At 42.6% G+C, this 18,196-nt stretch overlaps 1 protein-coding gene across 2 annotated transcripts; it reads right to left on the reverse strand.

Moving 5' to 3' along the window:
• Positions 1 to 1,993: 1,993 nt before the first annotated feature.
• On the reverse strand, positions 1,994 to 17,835 carry RNF103 (ring finger protein 103). Of its 2 annotated transcripts, none has more exons than XM_033060215.2 (4): positions 17,517 to 17,835; positions 15,309 to 15,448; positions 6,003 to 6,118; positions 1,994 to 4,025 (listed from the first exon to the last, which is right to left on the reverse strand). In XM_033060215.2, the coding sequence occupies exons 1-4, from the start codon at positions 17,740 to 17,742 to the stop codon at positions 2,447 to 2,449; spliced, it is 2,061 nt and encodes a 686-aa protein (XP_032916106.1). In that variant the 5' UTR covers positions 17,743 to 17,835; the 3' UTR covers positions 1,994 to 2,446. The 2 variants fall into 2 exon arrangements, with proteins under 2 accessions (XP_032916106.1, XP_032916107.1); XM_033060216.2 differs by lacking the exon at positions 17,517 to 17,835 and adding an exon at positions 17,063 to 17,192.
• Positions 17,836 to 18,196: the final 361 nt, after the last annotated feature.

An 18,196-nucleotide genomic window follows, 5' to 3' on the forward strand; every position in this document is an offset into this window, starting at 1 on the left:
GCACAACCCAGCCCTGCGAGGCAAAACATGTGAGCAGCGGAACTGCTGCCCTTGTTACAGGCACAGCCTTTGCTCCGTTCTCCGATGTTCAACTGTCATCGCGTCAGGGAAGGCACAGAAAGCAGTAGAAAACAATGTTACTTGGATGCTTCTGCTGCTACTGACACGAGCATTCCATAAAATAAACACATCCAACTGCTTTTTCTGTCCTGCTGGGACTCTCAATACACTACGCCAGCTGCTCAAGATTCTGTAACAGATGCATTGCCAGGAACTGCATCACAACAATTTATATAACCCAGACACGAGGGGACTAAACCTTCCTTCACAGCGACCTACTGGTCATAATTACCTGCTCCTGTGGATGTGCCCTCAGTGGCTCTCCTGCTAATTAAACAGCAGTTTGGGTCATCCATCAAAAGAACAGGATGAGTAGAGGAACCGAGGCCATTAAAACAAGTCTTCAGCTGAAACAGGTGTGCACAGAGGTTTGCAAACAAGGCTGAGCCAGTGCACAGGAGCAGAGCTGCTGGGGCTGTGTGTGAGGGTGAGGAGGTCAGCCTTCAGCAGCAGAGCTGCACTCCACGAGCACTCAGTGCTCCAAGGACACAGCATTGCTCCAGCTTAGCACTCACAGCACTTGGCAAATTGCCGAGGTACCAGCGAAAGGCTACAGTGGGCTGTGATAACAGCACCTCGCTTGTGTGTGTCAGCACCTCAGCCACAGCCTTATTTATACTCACAAAACTTCTCCTTTCCCTTGGCAAGACCTGAGTTCAGTGCAGATTTTAAAACAGTCCTGAAACAATGTGAATTTCAGCTCACGACAAGCACATATGCCACGCTGCTGCACAAATTGGAAGCAGAAATGATCTTTGCCCTCATTATGCCTCTTCACTGCTCTGCCGAGGCTGTAATGACAGAGACAGGGCATGTACTGGCAGGTCTCAACTGGAATAAAAATTACTTTCTGGACCCCAGGAGAGTTGCTGATATTGTGCCCCTTGTACCTCTCTGCTTCAATACTGTCCTGGGAAAGAGGAAATGAGAGAGAAAAAATGACTTGGTAAATTAAAAACAGCTCTTCTGCTAATTACATGAATATCCTCTTGGGAACACACCTGGTGACAGAGCCACGAAACATTTGTTAATAGAAAAGAGTGTGCCCAGGTACCCTGGACAGATGAAACAATGCTAGCAGCTCTGTGAGCACCAGCCTTCCAACTCTATAAAGACACTGGGAGATGGGCTGTAACTGCAATGAGGAGCTGTATTTCCTATTATCATCATCTTTATGCCATTGCATATCACACAGACAAGATTTAGGATACAAATAAGAGAATTAAAAATATCTTTCTAGTTTAGCCTTTTTCTCTACTCATATCATCTCCTACTCTTCCCCACCCCCCCTTTTTCTTTCCAACCAACAATTCCTCTGTATTTTCAGCCAGGTGATTTCTGAAAGGTACCACCAAAATCAGAGGTTCATAAAGAAAAAGAAAACAACAGAGTGAATTCTTCACAGCACCAAAGAACCATCAAAGAAACCAGAAAGCACTTCAGAATACCAGCACAGTTGGAAGCTGGCAATTTTTACCTTTACAAACCACTTTTGTCACTTCATGACCATATTCTGCTCCTTCTCAACAGTTTACTTTGAGGCTGTAGAGGGAGCTACCCTAAAGTCTTTCTAGATATCTGCAGATGAGGGTGCTGGAGAGATAACTGCTAGAAGAAGGTCTCCATCTGGAAAAGCTGCTTGTAATCAACTGGAAAACCACCTCAACACAGCAGAAAGCAGTTCCCAGTGAAAGACCACTGCCTTCTGCTTGGCCAGTGGGTCGGAGCACTGAATTCCTGCATCCCTAGGAGATGATTTATTAGTCACAGAAGTTGTGTTATATTTTTATTGTCTTCACAGATAAATCAGGCCAGCAAGACATCCGTAACCATACACACAAAATATTTATCAAAACAATTAACATTACAAATCTCATTTTAAAATAATTTATTTCACCAATTTCTTTTTAAATGGTACTGTCTTACAACATACATTATTCAACAAAGATGTGCAGAACAGACTCTAAAATAAGAAACACTTAAATTAAGCCATTGTCTCCGATTAGAATTTCAATTTCACCCACATCCTAACTTGTAAACGTTTGCTGGAATACGCTTCTCTTGTAGGCTTGATTTTTGTGCTTACAAAAACAGCATCAAGTTTCCAGATGTTGAAGAGAGCAAGTTATTTGTATGGTAAGTTTGCATTCAGTTCAACATACAAGGCAACCAAATGATTCTGTCATTAACGTTAGCATCATGTATATTTTAGTTCACTGCACTAACATTTAAACTAAAACTTCAAACCACGTAATCTTTTAAGTGACTAACATTTAAAAGGCAAGCAGTAATATCCTGAAAGCTTACAAAGGACATGGGCACACAGCTAAGACGGGGGCTCACTCAACAAAGGCTGCGGGTGTGTGTATGGCTGCTTTTTTTTGTAGGACGCCCACCTGCAGACGGGGCAGCAGTGCCGCCCGCCCGCCAGCCACTTCACGATGCAATTCTGGTGGAACACGTGGCCGCAGGGCAAGCCCATCAGCAGGCAGCCCTTTGCAAAATTTTCTAGACACACCACGCATTCCGTACAGTGCAACATGCCGGAGGGCCAGGCTGACCAGTCTGGCTCCAGGTCACCTGCGGAGCCGTTCGAGCTGTAGGACCTGGCTTTGCGTTCGCACGGCTCGTGGTGGCAATAGTGGCTGGCACACGAACAGGCGTCGGCCCCGCACCGCTGCTCTCCTTCGCTGCACCTGTGAAACGTGCCCAGCTCATCGTCCTCCGACACTTCTCTGTCGCTACTGAAGACCTCTTTGCTTTCACTGTCAGAGTCACTTTCGCTGTCTGCAAAGGTTTCCAGCATTTCCTCATCAGAATGGGCGCCGAGGCATTGAAACCTCCACATGGGTAAGTTTTTTATATAATCAGTTGGTATCAGAGGGTGAAGCCAGAGGTCAGGGAAGGCCAACCGCTCCAAGAACAAATCCGGGTCTTCGTCCCAATCTGAGTCGAAAGGGAAGTGTTGAAAAGAAGCAATGGGATGAAACAGGTAGCTGGTGTACCAGTCCCACAGGCTCGACAGCCACTCCAGATTATTAGCATTTACTTCATCTGTGTTGTTGTTGCGCCTTCGCTTCTTCTCAAAGTAATCAATTAGTAAACCATGGCCAAGGTACGTGCTGAGGAAGAGGGCTGGATGAGAAGAGTAGAACATCCAATCTGCCCTCACCCAGGAAGCCAAAGTAGTTGTGTTAGAGTACCTGAAGAGTTTTAAACTGTACTCATAAAAGCTGTCTAAGTAGGGCAGTTGCAAAAAACCTAACACTGGTAGCCAGGAAATAATTAATAGTGAATTATACGTCCCTAAAGTGCTTATAAGAACCACAAAACGCTTTATAGTGGCGCCTTGTGTAATAAACAGGTCCATCCAAGCCATCAGATTAACCAAAACTAAACTTAAAACAAATAAATCGTTGACTTCTGGTTGCAATGAGCGCAAAAAGGAATCCATGGCACGCAGTGATATAAATTCACCAGTGTTATTTCCATACCTGTAAATCCCCTCAGGAGTCCTAAGTATGTATGATGGTGTCTTGTAGATACCAATTTCTGCCATGTAGCTTTTGTTGTCCCAGTTTTCCACGTTCACAAAAATAAACTCTACTCTTCCAGTAAACTTTACACTTAGCGCAGAGAAGAACGCCGGAGGCTGGTCGAGGTTGGCAAACAGGTAAATTTTCACCCGGTACTGGTCACTTTTGTTCCATTCTTCTTTCAAATGTTCAGAGCTGTAGATGGTTTTGATGCGAGAGGCAGCGTGGGCTGTGATCCATTTGAAGATGTGCTCCACTTCTATCTTGCGCCCGCTGTATTCCTTGAGCATGACTTTTCCCTTGGAGGTGCTGGTTTGTGGAACCGACATAATGAGGGTGGATTTCAGCCAACCCCTCCTCTTGCAGTATCTACAAAGAAAACAGCAGGTCAGATTACAGTTTCATAACCCCAGAAATGAGTCCTTACATTTCTATTCTAAGCCCAAAAATGAGACATGCTGAGCACCTGGGAACCCTTGTAATGTAATAGCAGGAAATAAGGGCACCCAATATCGTCTGGGAAAGTATTTATTCTTACAATATGTTTATATCTTACAGGAATATTGTAAAGAGATATGCATTCATAAACCAGGAAGAGGAATAGTGTTAATTTTCACGAGTCATTAAAGTAAACAAGGCCATGCAGCCATTTATGCTTCATAACTGGATTTGAGTAATACACAAGCTGACTCTTTACTTTAAAGCTTTAGTAATACAAGCTACTTTTCCTTGGCCTTCCAGCCAAGAAGAAAACCACTCCAGTGTAACTCAATATCCCACAGCTTTCCCAGTGCTTCCTTCCATCCTGGTTTTGCCAAGCAGCTGTGGGGTGAAGTTGAGCAGTCACTGGTCTGTTTGCAGCTGCTTTAACGAAGCTGACAAGTGTCCACTTCCTGCTGGGACCATTTTGGCAGGATGCAGACAGGCTAAGGGGTGAAGTGAGAGAGCTGGCCACAAAACCAGTGGAGCAGGAAGCAGACACATGGTGCTGGATGATTTGGGCTAAAAAAATACCCACACTGTCTAGAGGAGAAAGGGATAAACCCCAAATCCATAACTAAAAGAAGAGGCTCTTCATGGCTGAACCGAGTCATGGTCCAGAGCATGGTAACTCTGAGATCAATCTGTTGACTCACAAGATCCCTTCTCTCATGCATCTTCCCTACCATTACCACTACATTATCACCCAATTATCTAGTCCTCCTTTAAGGAAATATCTGGGATGCTTTAATAATCAAAATATGACAGAGCCAACAGGCACATGATCTGCACATTGGGACCACCAGCCTCATTCACCTGCCATCCTACCTAGCTCCTCCCCTTCCCAGGGATCTGGATGTAGCATTTTTAGAAAGAGCCATATTACCCTACTAATAAAGGTATTCTGATTACTGCAGCATGTACTATTCTCAATTTCAACTGCAACCTGATGAAAACTATTCACAAGGGTTTACTCAACAAAACATTTTTTATATTTAAAAAAATGAATTAATTTAAAACATGGTATTTGATCAGAACATTAAGGCTGCTTAGGAGCTGTGCAAAGAGAAACACTGCCAAATTTTTAAGATGTTCAAATACAAGATTATTTTGCATAAGCACTACAAAGTCTAAGAATTTCCTCTCATGATTAACATTGAGATTTCTGTAAACATTTAGGACTTAAGCTGTATAAGATGTGCGTATCCATACATGCCACTGGAATTCTAGACAAAGTCTCCTGTCATGTAAAGCAAACGCCTCCAACAAAATGTTTTAAAAAAGCCTCTTTTTACAGCAGCAGAGAATTATTAATAGCTTCTTTGGCTCTGCTCTTCTTCCTTGTTCAAAATCATATGCAAACACAGTGACTCTTGCACAGCACACTGTGTGTTGTCCAAGGGTGTGTGCCAGTTTATATATAAACATACATTTGTCAGGGAACAGGATCTGTCAGTAATTCTGGGAGGCAGGCACTGTATGCAAGGTTCATGCTAACCTGAGTTTCCCCCTTCCAAATGGTGATATAACAACTCTAAAACTGATATATTTGGCTTTGTCCTAAGCAAGCACAATTCCTCTCCCTGAATGCCTAGACTGGAAGGCCAAACTCTTCTGTTCATTCCTCTCCACTGCTGTATTATGTTCTCCACAGTCTAATCATGCATTGCCCACACGACGCTTCAGGAAGCTGCAGAGCTGATAAATAATGTAATGGAGCATTCTGAGCAGACTTTAGGAGAGATAAAAACATGAATAAAGCCACCTTCTGTCACAGCTACTTTTACAACACAGCAAGCCCTGCTGCTAGAACACAGCTGAGCCTTAAGACATTCTTGGGATTAAGATAATCCTTTAAGGATATACCTGGGGTCACTGGAGCAGTTAAAAGTGCCGGTACGTATGCCGAATCTTGAGACTTTCTTCACCATTTTCTCCCAGTGGACTTTACCCACCAGTGGGTTTCTGCCATTTGCTATGACCTATTGCCAAAAGGAAATACCAGTTTAGTATCACAGATTGGTTCCTGAAATAAAGAGCAAGTTTCAAGAAAACAGACTGCTGGTTATGCTTGATACTCCTTCCCATTCTTTTAAGACATAGAGTATGAATGTACAACTGGGAGTCATGGTAAATGTCTTTGGAGAGTGAAGCTCTAAGACAGAAATGTGCCTTCTGCAGAGAGAAAGAAGTGCATCATCATGTTAAGTACACGTTAAAATACTAAAATCAGTGGTAGTTAACAAAAACATTGGTAAAATAACAAAACTATCATTAACCAATTCATAGTAGGGGAGAGGATCACCATTTTACTACAATTTTCCCTCATAAGTTACAATATACCAAAGAAAGTCTCAGAGCAAGTACAATGAGTGGGAATGCATGTACCTGGTACCAGATTAAACTGCCAACAGCCATTCCTGAGCATTCCAGCTTTGCCTGTGACTCACTGCAACTTTATGTGACTGCTCCACCAGCTCCAGTGTCCCATCTGCCATTTCAGAACAATCACTTGCTGTGATATATCCCAAGGTTTAATTTGTTCTAACCCACTATATTAAAGTTGAACTTCAGGTTATCTGACTGTAAGCTTCTGCTGACACAGGTGACAAAGAAGCAGCATTCATCCTCTGACTTATAACCGTACTGGGAGGGGGAAAAAACCCACAAGGAAAAGAAAACCCTGCCTGCCTGCAGCTGACAGGTAATTTTGAATGACATGACTGATCATGCACTATTCCACAAGCCGTCGCATTTTCTATTTTAGAAACGCCTCACATGCTTCTGCAGGCTTCCTGGCAGCCACTTAAAATATATTTTTAAATTAAATCTTGAAACTTCCATTTGTTAGATATTTGTTTACCCGCCATTAAACTTATCCCAATTGTTTTCTGACTTAATAACCTCAAATGTCAGCTTGCCCCTGGAAGTTGGGCTGTCACCATGATTAACAGTTCTCTGTGGACATGCTGAGATTCAACCTAGAAAGTGTGTCCAGACTCATAAATATTATCTGCTTTGTGGAAAGCAGCAGCCTCTCAGAATCTTAAAATAGAGGAATTCACCAAGCAGAATGTTCTACATAGGGAAACAAACTGAAGTCACAGATTACATTCCCATTCCTCTAAGCCCAAAATCTAGGTAAAAATCCTTCAAGTTATTCTTAAAACACATACATCACATAGAAAAGCCTTTTTAATTAGATAAATGCAACCATCAGGTACTGAGACAACCAGCTGGGAAATCTGCTGTATTACTGAGGCTTCTTCACATCACCCAATGTGACTGAAGCTTTGGATATTTTAAACTTCTTCCTTTCATGCACTTCAATCAAGGGAAACCAAATTCCTAAAAACCCTTTAAAGCCAGAATATTTTCATAGCTGCCATGGCATGATAAATGCCTCCAACATGGCAAGAAACCACTATGTTTTATTAGTAGGCATGGAAGTAAAACTTTGGTGACTGAATTATTCTTTGGTACAACTACTCAGAGATTGGCTTTTTTCAAAATTCTGTGTGCATGCTCTGAAGCAGTGATGAGAGAATGGTAATGTTGTGTGCAGGAGGACAGATCCTGCTCACCATTTCTTCTGCCTGGCACCACAACATTCATTTTAAGTGTCAAGACAAAAATCTGTTGCAACTACAGTCACCATTATATTTTATTGTCACCTGCCTGTACTGGTGGGATTTTTAACACCAGCTTAGTTCCTTTCCTATGAAAAAGTCTTCCCTCTTGGAGAAAGTTATTTATAGTGAAGAACAATGACCTAATAGCAATCTTTGTTACTACATAGAGAAACCCTACTGTGGTTTTGCACACTGAAGCTTTGTAAAATATTTTGAGCTCATGCTTTTTTATGTCATTATGGAAAAAAATCCAAATAAACATGTCTGTTGCAGCTGCTCCTTGCAGACAACACCCACTTAGAGTTCACCATGCCAAGGCAAGGCTTTGTATTTTGGAAAGCAGTCACCACCTCTGTGCATGAGGGAGGCCAAGAAAATACTGAAGGTTAAGCAATCAAAATGTACTTTAAATTAAAAATACCCTGCAAACACTTGTAACAGATTTTATTTAAGAAGTGTGAATTTTGGTAAGAAATTTAGCTTAAAAACGTGTGACTGAGGAGATTGGGAATTTGTATGTAGAAGAGGCCTGGAAGTTCTTCAAGCCCATGGTGTTAAAGCTATCAAGATTTTATATTTCAAGTAAAGAAAAAAAAAAGGTTACCAAATCCTGCATTTCTTCCTAGCAATCACTTCCAAAGAGAGGTTAGAAATAGTTTGACAATCTACAAGGATTGGAAAAAAGGTCAAAAGGAAGAGCTATCAAAGAGAGATATGCAAGGAAAAAAAAGTAAGGAAAAATGAGCTATTCAAGTTAGAACATATAAAGACTATTACAAGTTGTACCAGAAGGCTTTTCAGTCATATGAATAAGAACAGAGCAGGGGGAGAAGCAGCAGGATCACCAAACAATGAAGACAGGATAGAAATGTAAGATAATTTTCTTTTTAAAAGTTAAATTAATACTGTGACTCAGTTTTCAGTGAGGGGGGGTGGCTGGCCATGGACCAGTTAGCAAATTTATGGGAAGAAACTACATCACCTGAAGGTGAAAGCAGAATTCAAATAACTTTATACACTTAAATTAGAGTAAGCAGGGTATCTCTATCCTAGAACTGTAGCACAAGCACACAGGATGACAGGTGAACCTGTGAAAAATTTCTTTCAAACCCCCATCACACCAATTCCCATTTTGACAGAACAGTAACAAGTTTGTAGCTATATTTAAGAGCAAATTAAAAAAAAATCCCACCAGTTTGATAGGATCAATAGGATACAAAACTGTAGATAAAGTTTTAGAGGTGCAGAGACAGTTGCATTTTTCACCTCTTTCCAGCATGCAGTTACTAAAGATGTATCAATTCTGACTGAGAGGAACTTTCCCTGAAGGAAAAGAACTGAGTTTCAAGAGAAAAAGGGAATGTAGTACCCTGTTTGTAGTTTGGTAGTGTATCATGTATTATGCCATATAGAAAATTTACATGACAGCTACAGATAGGCTTTATAGTGAGTGAAAAAAAAAAAAGTTTTAAAATGAGCAAGAAATTGGCTGCAGCAAAGAGACATCAAAACACCAGAAAAGTGCTAACAGACTTCTTAATAGATTTACCTTAGAGCTCAGTTCAGCATCTATTCCCATTAAAGCCCTTCCTATGGGAACCTGAAGTCTCTCAAAGCCATTTGTGGAAGACATAAAACTAGGAAGCACATCTATGTGGGAAAGAGGATTATAACACCATGCAGGAAGAGCTGCACAAATCTTGTAATGCAGAGTGTCACACATGAAATTGAATTCAGTAATGAACACAACACTTGGGGAGTTCATCAGTTAGGAACAGCAATGGGAGCAAACGCTTGGGGCTATCAGTTGCTCCACAAGAAAACATGAGCCATCAATATTAACTGGCTGCAAAACAAGCAAAGCCCAGGATATATCAGACCTGACAAAACAAACTGGTTGATTGACCTCACTTACTGGGAGGAGTGGGGTTGACATCAGGACTCTGTGAAACTAAAGGGCAATGTCAATTTATGCCCAATAGGAACAAATTAGCCCTGAATACACCCAAGGCACAAGTCAGACACACATTTCCAAGAAGAAAACAGTCAACATGAGTATTTGAACAACTTACAGTGTAAGAGACACAGCAAAATATTTTCTAAACACATACTCTACAGTCTAGCAGAAAGCTGAACTAGCTCATCAAAAAGGTCCCTTTCAATCATACACTCTGTTTAATGTTATAGAAATAAAGCCCAAGCTCATAGGAGATGTCACTCATAGGTGATGTCACTTTTTAGGAGATCAGCTAACAAACACCATGTCTGGAGGAGCACAAACCCAAACCCTCTCAGCTTTGCTTATTATTAGGTATGTTCACAATTTGTGACATATCACATGTCAGAGCGACAAGTGAGACAATGAGGGAAACTCAATTAATCCATTAATCATCTTAATGGGCTAAGGAAATCCAATAAGATCACAGTAACCCTGCTATTTAACAACTTCACATCACAGAATGCATCTGCTCCCAAACCCACACCTAACCCTGGCCACAGGATTGGCTCTGACTGCAGGGTCTGAATTACCATCTCTGTAAGACTGAAAACGCTGAGATTCTGATGGTTTCAAGAGACAACTGAATAGGGAGCTTCTGAATTGGAAGAGTTCTCATGACACTGAATTACCCCCAAAGAGTTCAATCAAGAAAGCAATTAGAAAAATCAGAAAATTAGAAAAACAGAATTCTTTTGATCTATATGTTAAAGTAGTCATAGTTATGACATTAAAGACAAGACTTTTACAGCAAATATCCCAGCACCAGAAACATACAAACACTTGGGAAAAGAGGACTAAGTCAGCAAGGCACTTTGCCTCTCCTGCCTAATCCAAATGCAGTGTATTGGGTAGGTGCATCAATATTGCAATAGCTACTTTATAACCATCATAGATCCAGCTGCTCCTTAATTTCCAAGAATCATTAAGCATTTTTAAAGATTATTTTATGAAACATAGATTCTTAAAATACAAGTAAAAATATGACTGAAGGTGAAGAGGCTTCAGAAAGCACAGCTGATGTTAGATGTGCTGTAGCAATGCAATATGCAAAGACAGACTCCTCTTCTGGTACCACTGAAGTACTTGAGCACGATATGATAATGACCTCACTTGAGCATTATCCTTTTTTTCTGTGCATTTAAATCAGATTTTGTTCATTTTCTTTCAGGCAGGTATACAGAGATCTCAAAGCAGGTCAAAGGAACGAGATTTGTTCTCAGTAAGTTTTGAAGCTCGTTCACAACTAAAAGTGTTCGAATATCACAAGGCATGACAATGAGTCAGAGAGGGGCAAAAGCAGAACAAACACCTCATGGGTTCCAACTCTCATTATTTTAACCAATTCTAGCTGGGACAGCAAGTGTCAGGCACACCTGCTCATACCAACAGCACAGTAATAGCCACAACTTGGTTTTACAGCTCAGCCACAAAGACGACTCCAAGTGCTGCTCAACAGGGCACTAGGGCACTGTGACAGACTTCACACCATCAGGAAGAACAAAACCTATTAGGTAAGAGCCATCTTTCCCTGCTGCACACACACACATCCAGGCAGTTCTCTCAGGAGCAATCAGCCCTCACCCAGCCTCAGCAAGTCACTCCACATAAGGTACACAGAGATTTGAATTGGAAAAAACCTTTGTAGTTTTGCCAAAGGCAAAACTGATTTCTAACTCATTTCATGAGCTGGTAAGGTTGTATGAACGTGAGAATTGTCTGTTTGGTTCAGTGGTTTCCAATTCAAGACACCCATGAACTCCCCCACAGTGCCTGCAGAGGGTAAATGAGCAGAGGAAACTCAATATCACTGTAAAGATTCCATGCATGCCCTGGAAGATTTTTAGGGATCCACAGAGACAAGAAGGTTCAAAAAACTCTAGTCCTTGAACCCTTTTTTATCAACAACTATGTTGCAAACTCTGCTTCTATATATAAAACAGAAGTAAAAATACAATTAATTATAAATGGACTGCTAATTTACTTATTAGAAGCTTGTAAAAAAGCTCACTTTTTCCAGATAATGTCAATAAGTTTCTACATTAATGTCTGCACTTCTATTAGCTCTGAGACATCTCACTTTCTGTTTATTACTTGACAATGTGTTAATAGAACTGAATTTCCATTTAGACTCTTTCCCAAGAATTCACAACTCATTCAGAATCCACCCATATGGACTGAAGATATCTGGAGGTTTTTTGCCTTATTTTCTGAGAAAGAGATTGTGAGAAATCGCATCAAAATAGGCAAAGACTACACCCATCACAGCATATAAAAATTAACCACCTCAAAATTATGTGCAGTTTCTCAGGGAGGGAAGGTCACCTATGCACTGATCTGGACAGTCAGATATGCTGTCAGTTAAATCAGAGATTGAGACTAAACGAGTTTCTGCAATGAGTTAACACAGACACAAGGCAATACAAGGACTGCTGCATTTCAGCTGATGGTATTCTGCACCCCTGACTGATATGAATGAAGCCTTTCAAGAAGAAAACTGAAACTTAAAATCAGGCATTCTGTGGTAAATGATCCTGAAGGGCTATTGGAAAAGACACAAATACTGAATTATGTATTTTGAAAGAATTGAGTGTTTCTGCTTTGTTTCTTTTTAGCAAGAACAGCTGATCACCTGGCAGAATTCAGAAGGCAAATAAATATGAAAATCACTCATCCTATATGCAAGCAAAAGGGAGAACAAACCATCACCACCAAAATGCTGTAGGCACATCCCTTGCCCTGTGACTACACTTGAACTAGCAACTGAGATGCAGAGTAGACTGCAGAATTTTATATCCATAATAATGAATAATGGCCTTTGCAGCTCTATCAGACACAATCTAAATGTCTGTCCTCATACCTTGATGCCAAGAAGTTCCCTTTACTTCTCCCTGCCACTACATTGCAGTAGAGACTTTAAAAAATAAAATTATACATTAATTTAGGTTTTAATTTCATTCAAAGAGGATTTTTATCTATAGATCACTTTCAAAAGCCATAATGACTACAATACTGTTGGATGTGACAGCCTTCTAGAGACTAACCAGAGCCTGGAAAAGTAAGAACATTACACATAACTCCCCTAACCAACAAGAGAAGCAGCTCCAGAAACTACCAGCCACTTTCCTTGCCAGCCAAAGAAGTGCACAGCAGCAGCTGGCAAGCAAGAAGAATGGCATAAGAGGAAAGGTGATGAGATCATGAGCTAATAGGAGAAAGAACATGCTGCTGTTTGTGGCTCTATGGAAGCGCTGCACAGGAGCTGTGAACAGCTACACTGATAAACAAATTACCACTGGACCAGGATGCTTTGCATGTGGATTTCCAGAAAATAAAGAAACAAAGCCACAGAACACTGATTCCTTGTGTATTGACTTTGACTTTCTTCAAGGAATTCATCTTGCTGACTCTAAAGGATAAATTCACACCTCAATTTTTGTCTAAATATCAAGAAATAGTAATTGTTTCCTCTTGTTTTCTTTGATTCTCTGCAGACACTGATGGCTATCACATACCCAGTCCATGCCACACTAGAAATTTCATTTATATGCACTGGAAAATAAAAATCATCTTCAAAGCCTCAGTCCTCTCATACATCATCACAGAGTGTTCAAACCAGCTCAAGTGACAGCACTGTGCCAGCTGAGGCAGAAGTGCTCCTCTCCCTCTGCTCTTTGCAGCAGCCCCCACAGAACAGGGATTCAGGGTTCAGGATACTGAAAAGGATCTGGAGATCCTTTCTGCTTCCCAGCCAGCAGCAACAGAGCAGGGGAATCTCCAACCTTGACCATGGTCACCAAACCCACCCATGAAGCATCCTCACTCCCCTACATGAGCATCCAGCTGATTAATTAGCTGGAAAGTTTCCACAGGATTCCTAACAGCAAAGGAGGGAATCAAGAGTTAGAACTGGGAAGTGATGGTACAAACCAGCTCTGCAGGGATGAGGTCTAAGAAAAGAGTGTGGGAAAACCTGTGAAAGGACATGAAGAATCCAGGAGTTACCCAGACAGGAGTTGTGGTGGGGAACGGAGCAAATGAAAATTTCAAGTGATGAAAACCCAAAAAGCAAGAATGAAAAATAGAAATTCGACATCTCTTGCGGTTTTCATTGTAGAGAAACAGACAAATAGTGTTCAGCAAGTAAATTATTCAGTAAATTCAACTATTTTTTTTTTCACAGCTATTGTGACCAGCTGAATAGCTGTGCAAATATTCCCAGAATGATGACAATATTCATGGCACTGGAGATATCAAAACACAGCCTATCTGACCTGCTATTAGGATGCTAGTGGAAAATACATTACAAGTAAAATTCTGCAAGCAACAGACAACAGAGAACTATCATATTTCACCCTTTTGAGCTGCACACGAAGGAGAGAAGGTTTTTCACAGCATATTCATGCTTCTATTTGTCAACTAGCTTGGGGACATGTAAACTGCCTTTCAACACTCTCTCTCTGCTTGAAGAATACCCTCCTGTAGGATTTAAACCTCAAACTTGGATTCAATAAACTCCAAATGTATCTTTCCCAAAACACAAATGCCATTCTGAGTCTGAAGGTAATCTGTCCTCTTGTCTATTTTGGAGTGAGATCTGATGTGGTGACAGTGTAGGTCTAATAAACAGATTACGAAGATTTAATGACTTCCTGTTAAATGGAAAACATGAAGTGAGACCAGACAAACCAGGTAGGAGCTGTCAATGGGACAATTAATTGCCTGGTGGGGAATTCACTTGATGTGGCTGTTAGGAGGAAAGTTATGCCTTAAAAATCACCCTCTTATCAACAGAGAAGTTGACATAGAAAAATAAATTCTACATTTTGGTCTACGTTACTTATGTTCTCAGGAATGATGATTAATTGCTTCAGAATCTTATTGGGAAAAGTCTATCTTTATTTTCCTAAATGATCTCTTGCTCTCATGCAGCCCTGGGAAAACAGACTGTAAAATTGCTGGCCACAAAAGGTTTGGGAGAAAGTTAGGCACTGGAATATGTTGTAGAAGCAGCCTGCTAGCCTGGGAAGTTGGCAGACTGATATCCTTCCTGCCTTTGTAAAGAGCCAACAGAGATTTTACAAGTGCTTTAAGCCCTTTAGACAAGCAGAAACTCAAACTGGTTGGGTCTGAGCATGCAGTGCAACCAAAAGGAAGAGCAGCACCGGAGCCTGTGCCAGCTGGGAGAATCTGTACTAATGCACTTAAACCACACATTACAGGGCTCTTACAAACTCAGGCCCAAGGACTTGAATACTCTGTGTACTTCAGTGTGTGCTGCTCTGTTTGATTTCTGGTTCTAAAATGCCTGCTTTTCAAAAAGTAATCCAAAGAATAACATGCTTTTTTTCCTGTATAGGAACTCTGGCATTTCCAGCCTTTCCAGTTTTATTTCTCTGTTCATCTCCTGAGTGAAGTTTATCTTTAACACCATCTCTCTGTTACACATTTTTACAACTAGTTAACTACCCTCATAAACTCCTCCTTTGAAACACATTTTGGGTGTGATAAATATATTAAAAAAAAAAACGGTCAAATGTATACCTGTACCAGCCAGATCCCATCTTTCGTGTCTTCTACAAGCTCATAAAAGTGCATTTCACCACTGAAGTTTGTACTGGAAACTGATTCAGAGGCCTCTTCCTCCTTGAGAGCTGAATAAAGCTCTCCTTCCATAAGGTCTCCTGAAAAAGAGACAATTGGAGAAATTCAATTAAAATGACACTGGAGAAAGATTACTTCATGAATTCTAGTAACAGTTTAACCAAGCATATCTGCATGGTTGCTCTGAGAACCTTTTCAGTACAAAGGTAGCCAAACTTTAAGTTTTTACTATAATTCTATCTCTGGTGATGTGACTATGAACAATTTGACTTCAGTCAGACCACAGAAGACATGAACACTCTGTTTCTGATTACACAGATGTACCACACATGCACACAAAGGAATAAAAGAACATCTTCTAAGGCTCATTCTGTGCAAGTAACAGCATTCAGTGGCTGAGAGCAATTTTAGTTGATACATCTTTGCTTTCGTTTCACAAGATTGCAATTTTGCAGCAAGCAATTTCTTAACACTGATAAGTCAAACAGACTTCAATCATTAATTCTGGACCAAAACCCAGTGTTTGTGGTCCTGTTGCTAGTAAAAATCTTGGGCAGAATGATTTAGCTGTTGGCTTTTGTTTGCACAGTTGGGAAAAGTTCCCATGAACTCCAAATGCAGCGACGTAAAGAGCTCACAGTAAAATCATCTGATTATGTTTCCTTCGTAATCTCATTTCCTCCTCGTGTTTTGTTTCACAATCATTACAAACACTGTTAATGACAACCTGCATTCTAGTAAGTAATCTACTAAGCATTAAGAAATGAAGTCTCGTCCAAAACCATTTTCCTTAAAAACATAAAAATAAGTGCAACAGCTGAAACCCTTGAGGGGTTTGCAAAAATATTAATAAAATTTAGAGGAAAAAAAACAAACCAAAACGCAACCACAGAAAAATGCTGCAAAGCCTGTTGGTATGAGAAGTGTTTCCATGACATTTGAAGAAGTTGGTTAATACAGTTTGTTTGGAGTTAAACACTTCCCTGAAGCATATGCAACCCAAACATCATGACATCATGAAAGTACCTGACACCCAAGGAGTGAAAGTGATTGGAAACAAAAGTGAAAGTGCCTAATGCTTTTTACTGCTGGAGCAGCAAAGCCAATAAACAACATAAAAACATAAATAAACAATGAACAGTAACAGCAAATTAGATGTAAATGCCCAGGATTAATATCAATTATTTAAACGAGCATTTTTAAGGTTATATGGCAGGCACTACATCCTTCTCCCTCCTGTCCAGACATGAGACCCTCACTACCTATCCCGATTGCTGGGATTTCTCTCTCTCTCCTGGATCACCAGCCCTTCCATCATTGATTTAAAAGCAGCTACTCACATTTTCCTGCTTGGCTGGCACTACAGCTATTACATCAGCCCCATCTCCCAGTCCTTGGGGCCAGCTCCCTCCAGCTGCTCCAGGCAGCATCCTTACTTCCAGGACACTTCTGCCATTCTTACATCTCCACTGCTCTTCCCCCCTCGCTGTTCATCAGCCCCAAGAAATCTTCATCTCTTTCACCTGGTTCTCCTTACTTCCGAAATACCCCCTGCCTTTTTCCAAGCTGTTTCTGTAGGCAGGAACTAGTTCTGTTCCCCTTGTATAAAACCATCTCAACCCTGGGTACCCATCCCTTCTGCTCCTCAGCTATGAAATCACCGCTTTCCTTGGGGCCCATCTTGACAACCGTACCTGTAAAAAACCCAGCAAGCGGGTGGGAACAAGCTGGCCCCAGCTGTAAACAGTGGCCTACTGCAGCTATTTGGAGTCTCTCCTCCTCGCTTTTCAGGGCAGACGACATTCGGTCCCATCTGTGCCACCGGCACTGACCCGGCCGCCCGCAGCGGAACTCCCGGGGCAGGGAAGGGAAGGGAAGGGAAGGAAGGGCCGCTGCCGGTGCCCCGTCCAGCGCAGGCCTTTCACTCGGCGCACCCGCTCGGGCTCACAACGCCGCCGGGCTCTGCCCGTCACCCCCCGAGGTCCCTGGGCTCCCTCCCTGCTGGGGGGAGCCAGCTCGCTCCCCAAACCCGCCCTGCCAAGGGAAGCAGCGCCCGCGTCTCCATCCAAGGGCGGCCGGAGCCCAGGCGGGGGTGGCCGGGCACCGACCTCCGTCCGTCCCCCCGGGTCACGGGGGAGCTCCGCGTACCTGACTTCTCCACCAGCTCCCGCACATCCTTCTTCTCGGGCAGCCCCGAGTGCCCCAGCCCGCGGCACTCCAGAATGGTCCGCAGCTTCCTGAAGCTCAGCGCCACCGGGTCCACCAGCTGCGTGGCGAGGAAGCCGCTCTCGTACCACGCCACGGCCTCGAACACCCGGGCCAGCACGAAGAGCGCCAGGAAGTAGAGCAGCAAACAGCACAGCTTCACCCACATCTTCCCGGGAGCGCCGAGCCGGAGGCCGGGCTGGGGAGCGAGGGAGGGGAGCGGGGGCTGTCAGGGGAGCGGGGCCGCGGCCCCCCCGCCTCCCGCCCGCCGCTGTCGCTGTCCCCGCCCCGGCGGAGCCGCGGAGACATAACAGTGACGTGAGCAGCCGGCACCGCCCCCCTGCCCCTTTTTCCCCTTTCCCCCCTTCCCCTTTTCCCCTTCCCCTTCTTCCCCTTCTCCTTCCCCCCGCCGTGATTCAGCACTGCGGCCCGACCCCGCATCACCGGGCTCGGGGGCGGTCGCGTCCCCGCTCCCGGCTGCAACTTTGGACCCTGCGGCTGCGAGAAAAATAATATATAAATACCTCGGATATCGGGGAGGGAGAGGGCAGGATCCGACTCGGCCGACGCTTTTCATGAAAAGAAAAATATTTACAGAGCCAGAACTGAGGGCTGATATTTGC

This window comes from Catharus ustulatus, chromosome 5 (genome assembly GCF_009819885.2).
Source record: "Catharus ustulatus isolate bCatUst1 chromosome 5, bCatUst1.pri.v2, whole genome shotgun sequence".
NCBI lineage: Eukaryota > Metazoa > Chordata > Aves > Passeriformes > Turdidae > Catharus > Catharus ustulatus.

Excerpts from the sequence above, each read along its gene's own strand:
- RNF103 (XM_033060215.2), bottom strand. The coding sequence starts at position 17,742 with ATGTGGGTGAAGCTGTGCTGTTTGCTGCTCTACTTCCTGGCGCTCTTC. Across the intron at positions 6,119-15,308 it reads ATGGGATCTGGCTGGTACAG|GTCATAGCAAATGGCAGAAA; the intron begins GTATACATTTGA and ends TTTTGGCAATAG. Across the intron at positions 4,026-6,002 it reads AACTGCTCCAGTGACCCCAG|ATACTGCAAGAGGAGGGGTT; the intron begins GTATATCCTTAA and ends TTTTCTTTGTAG.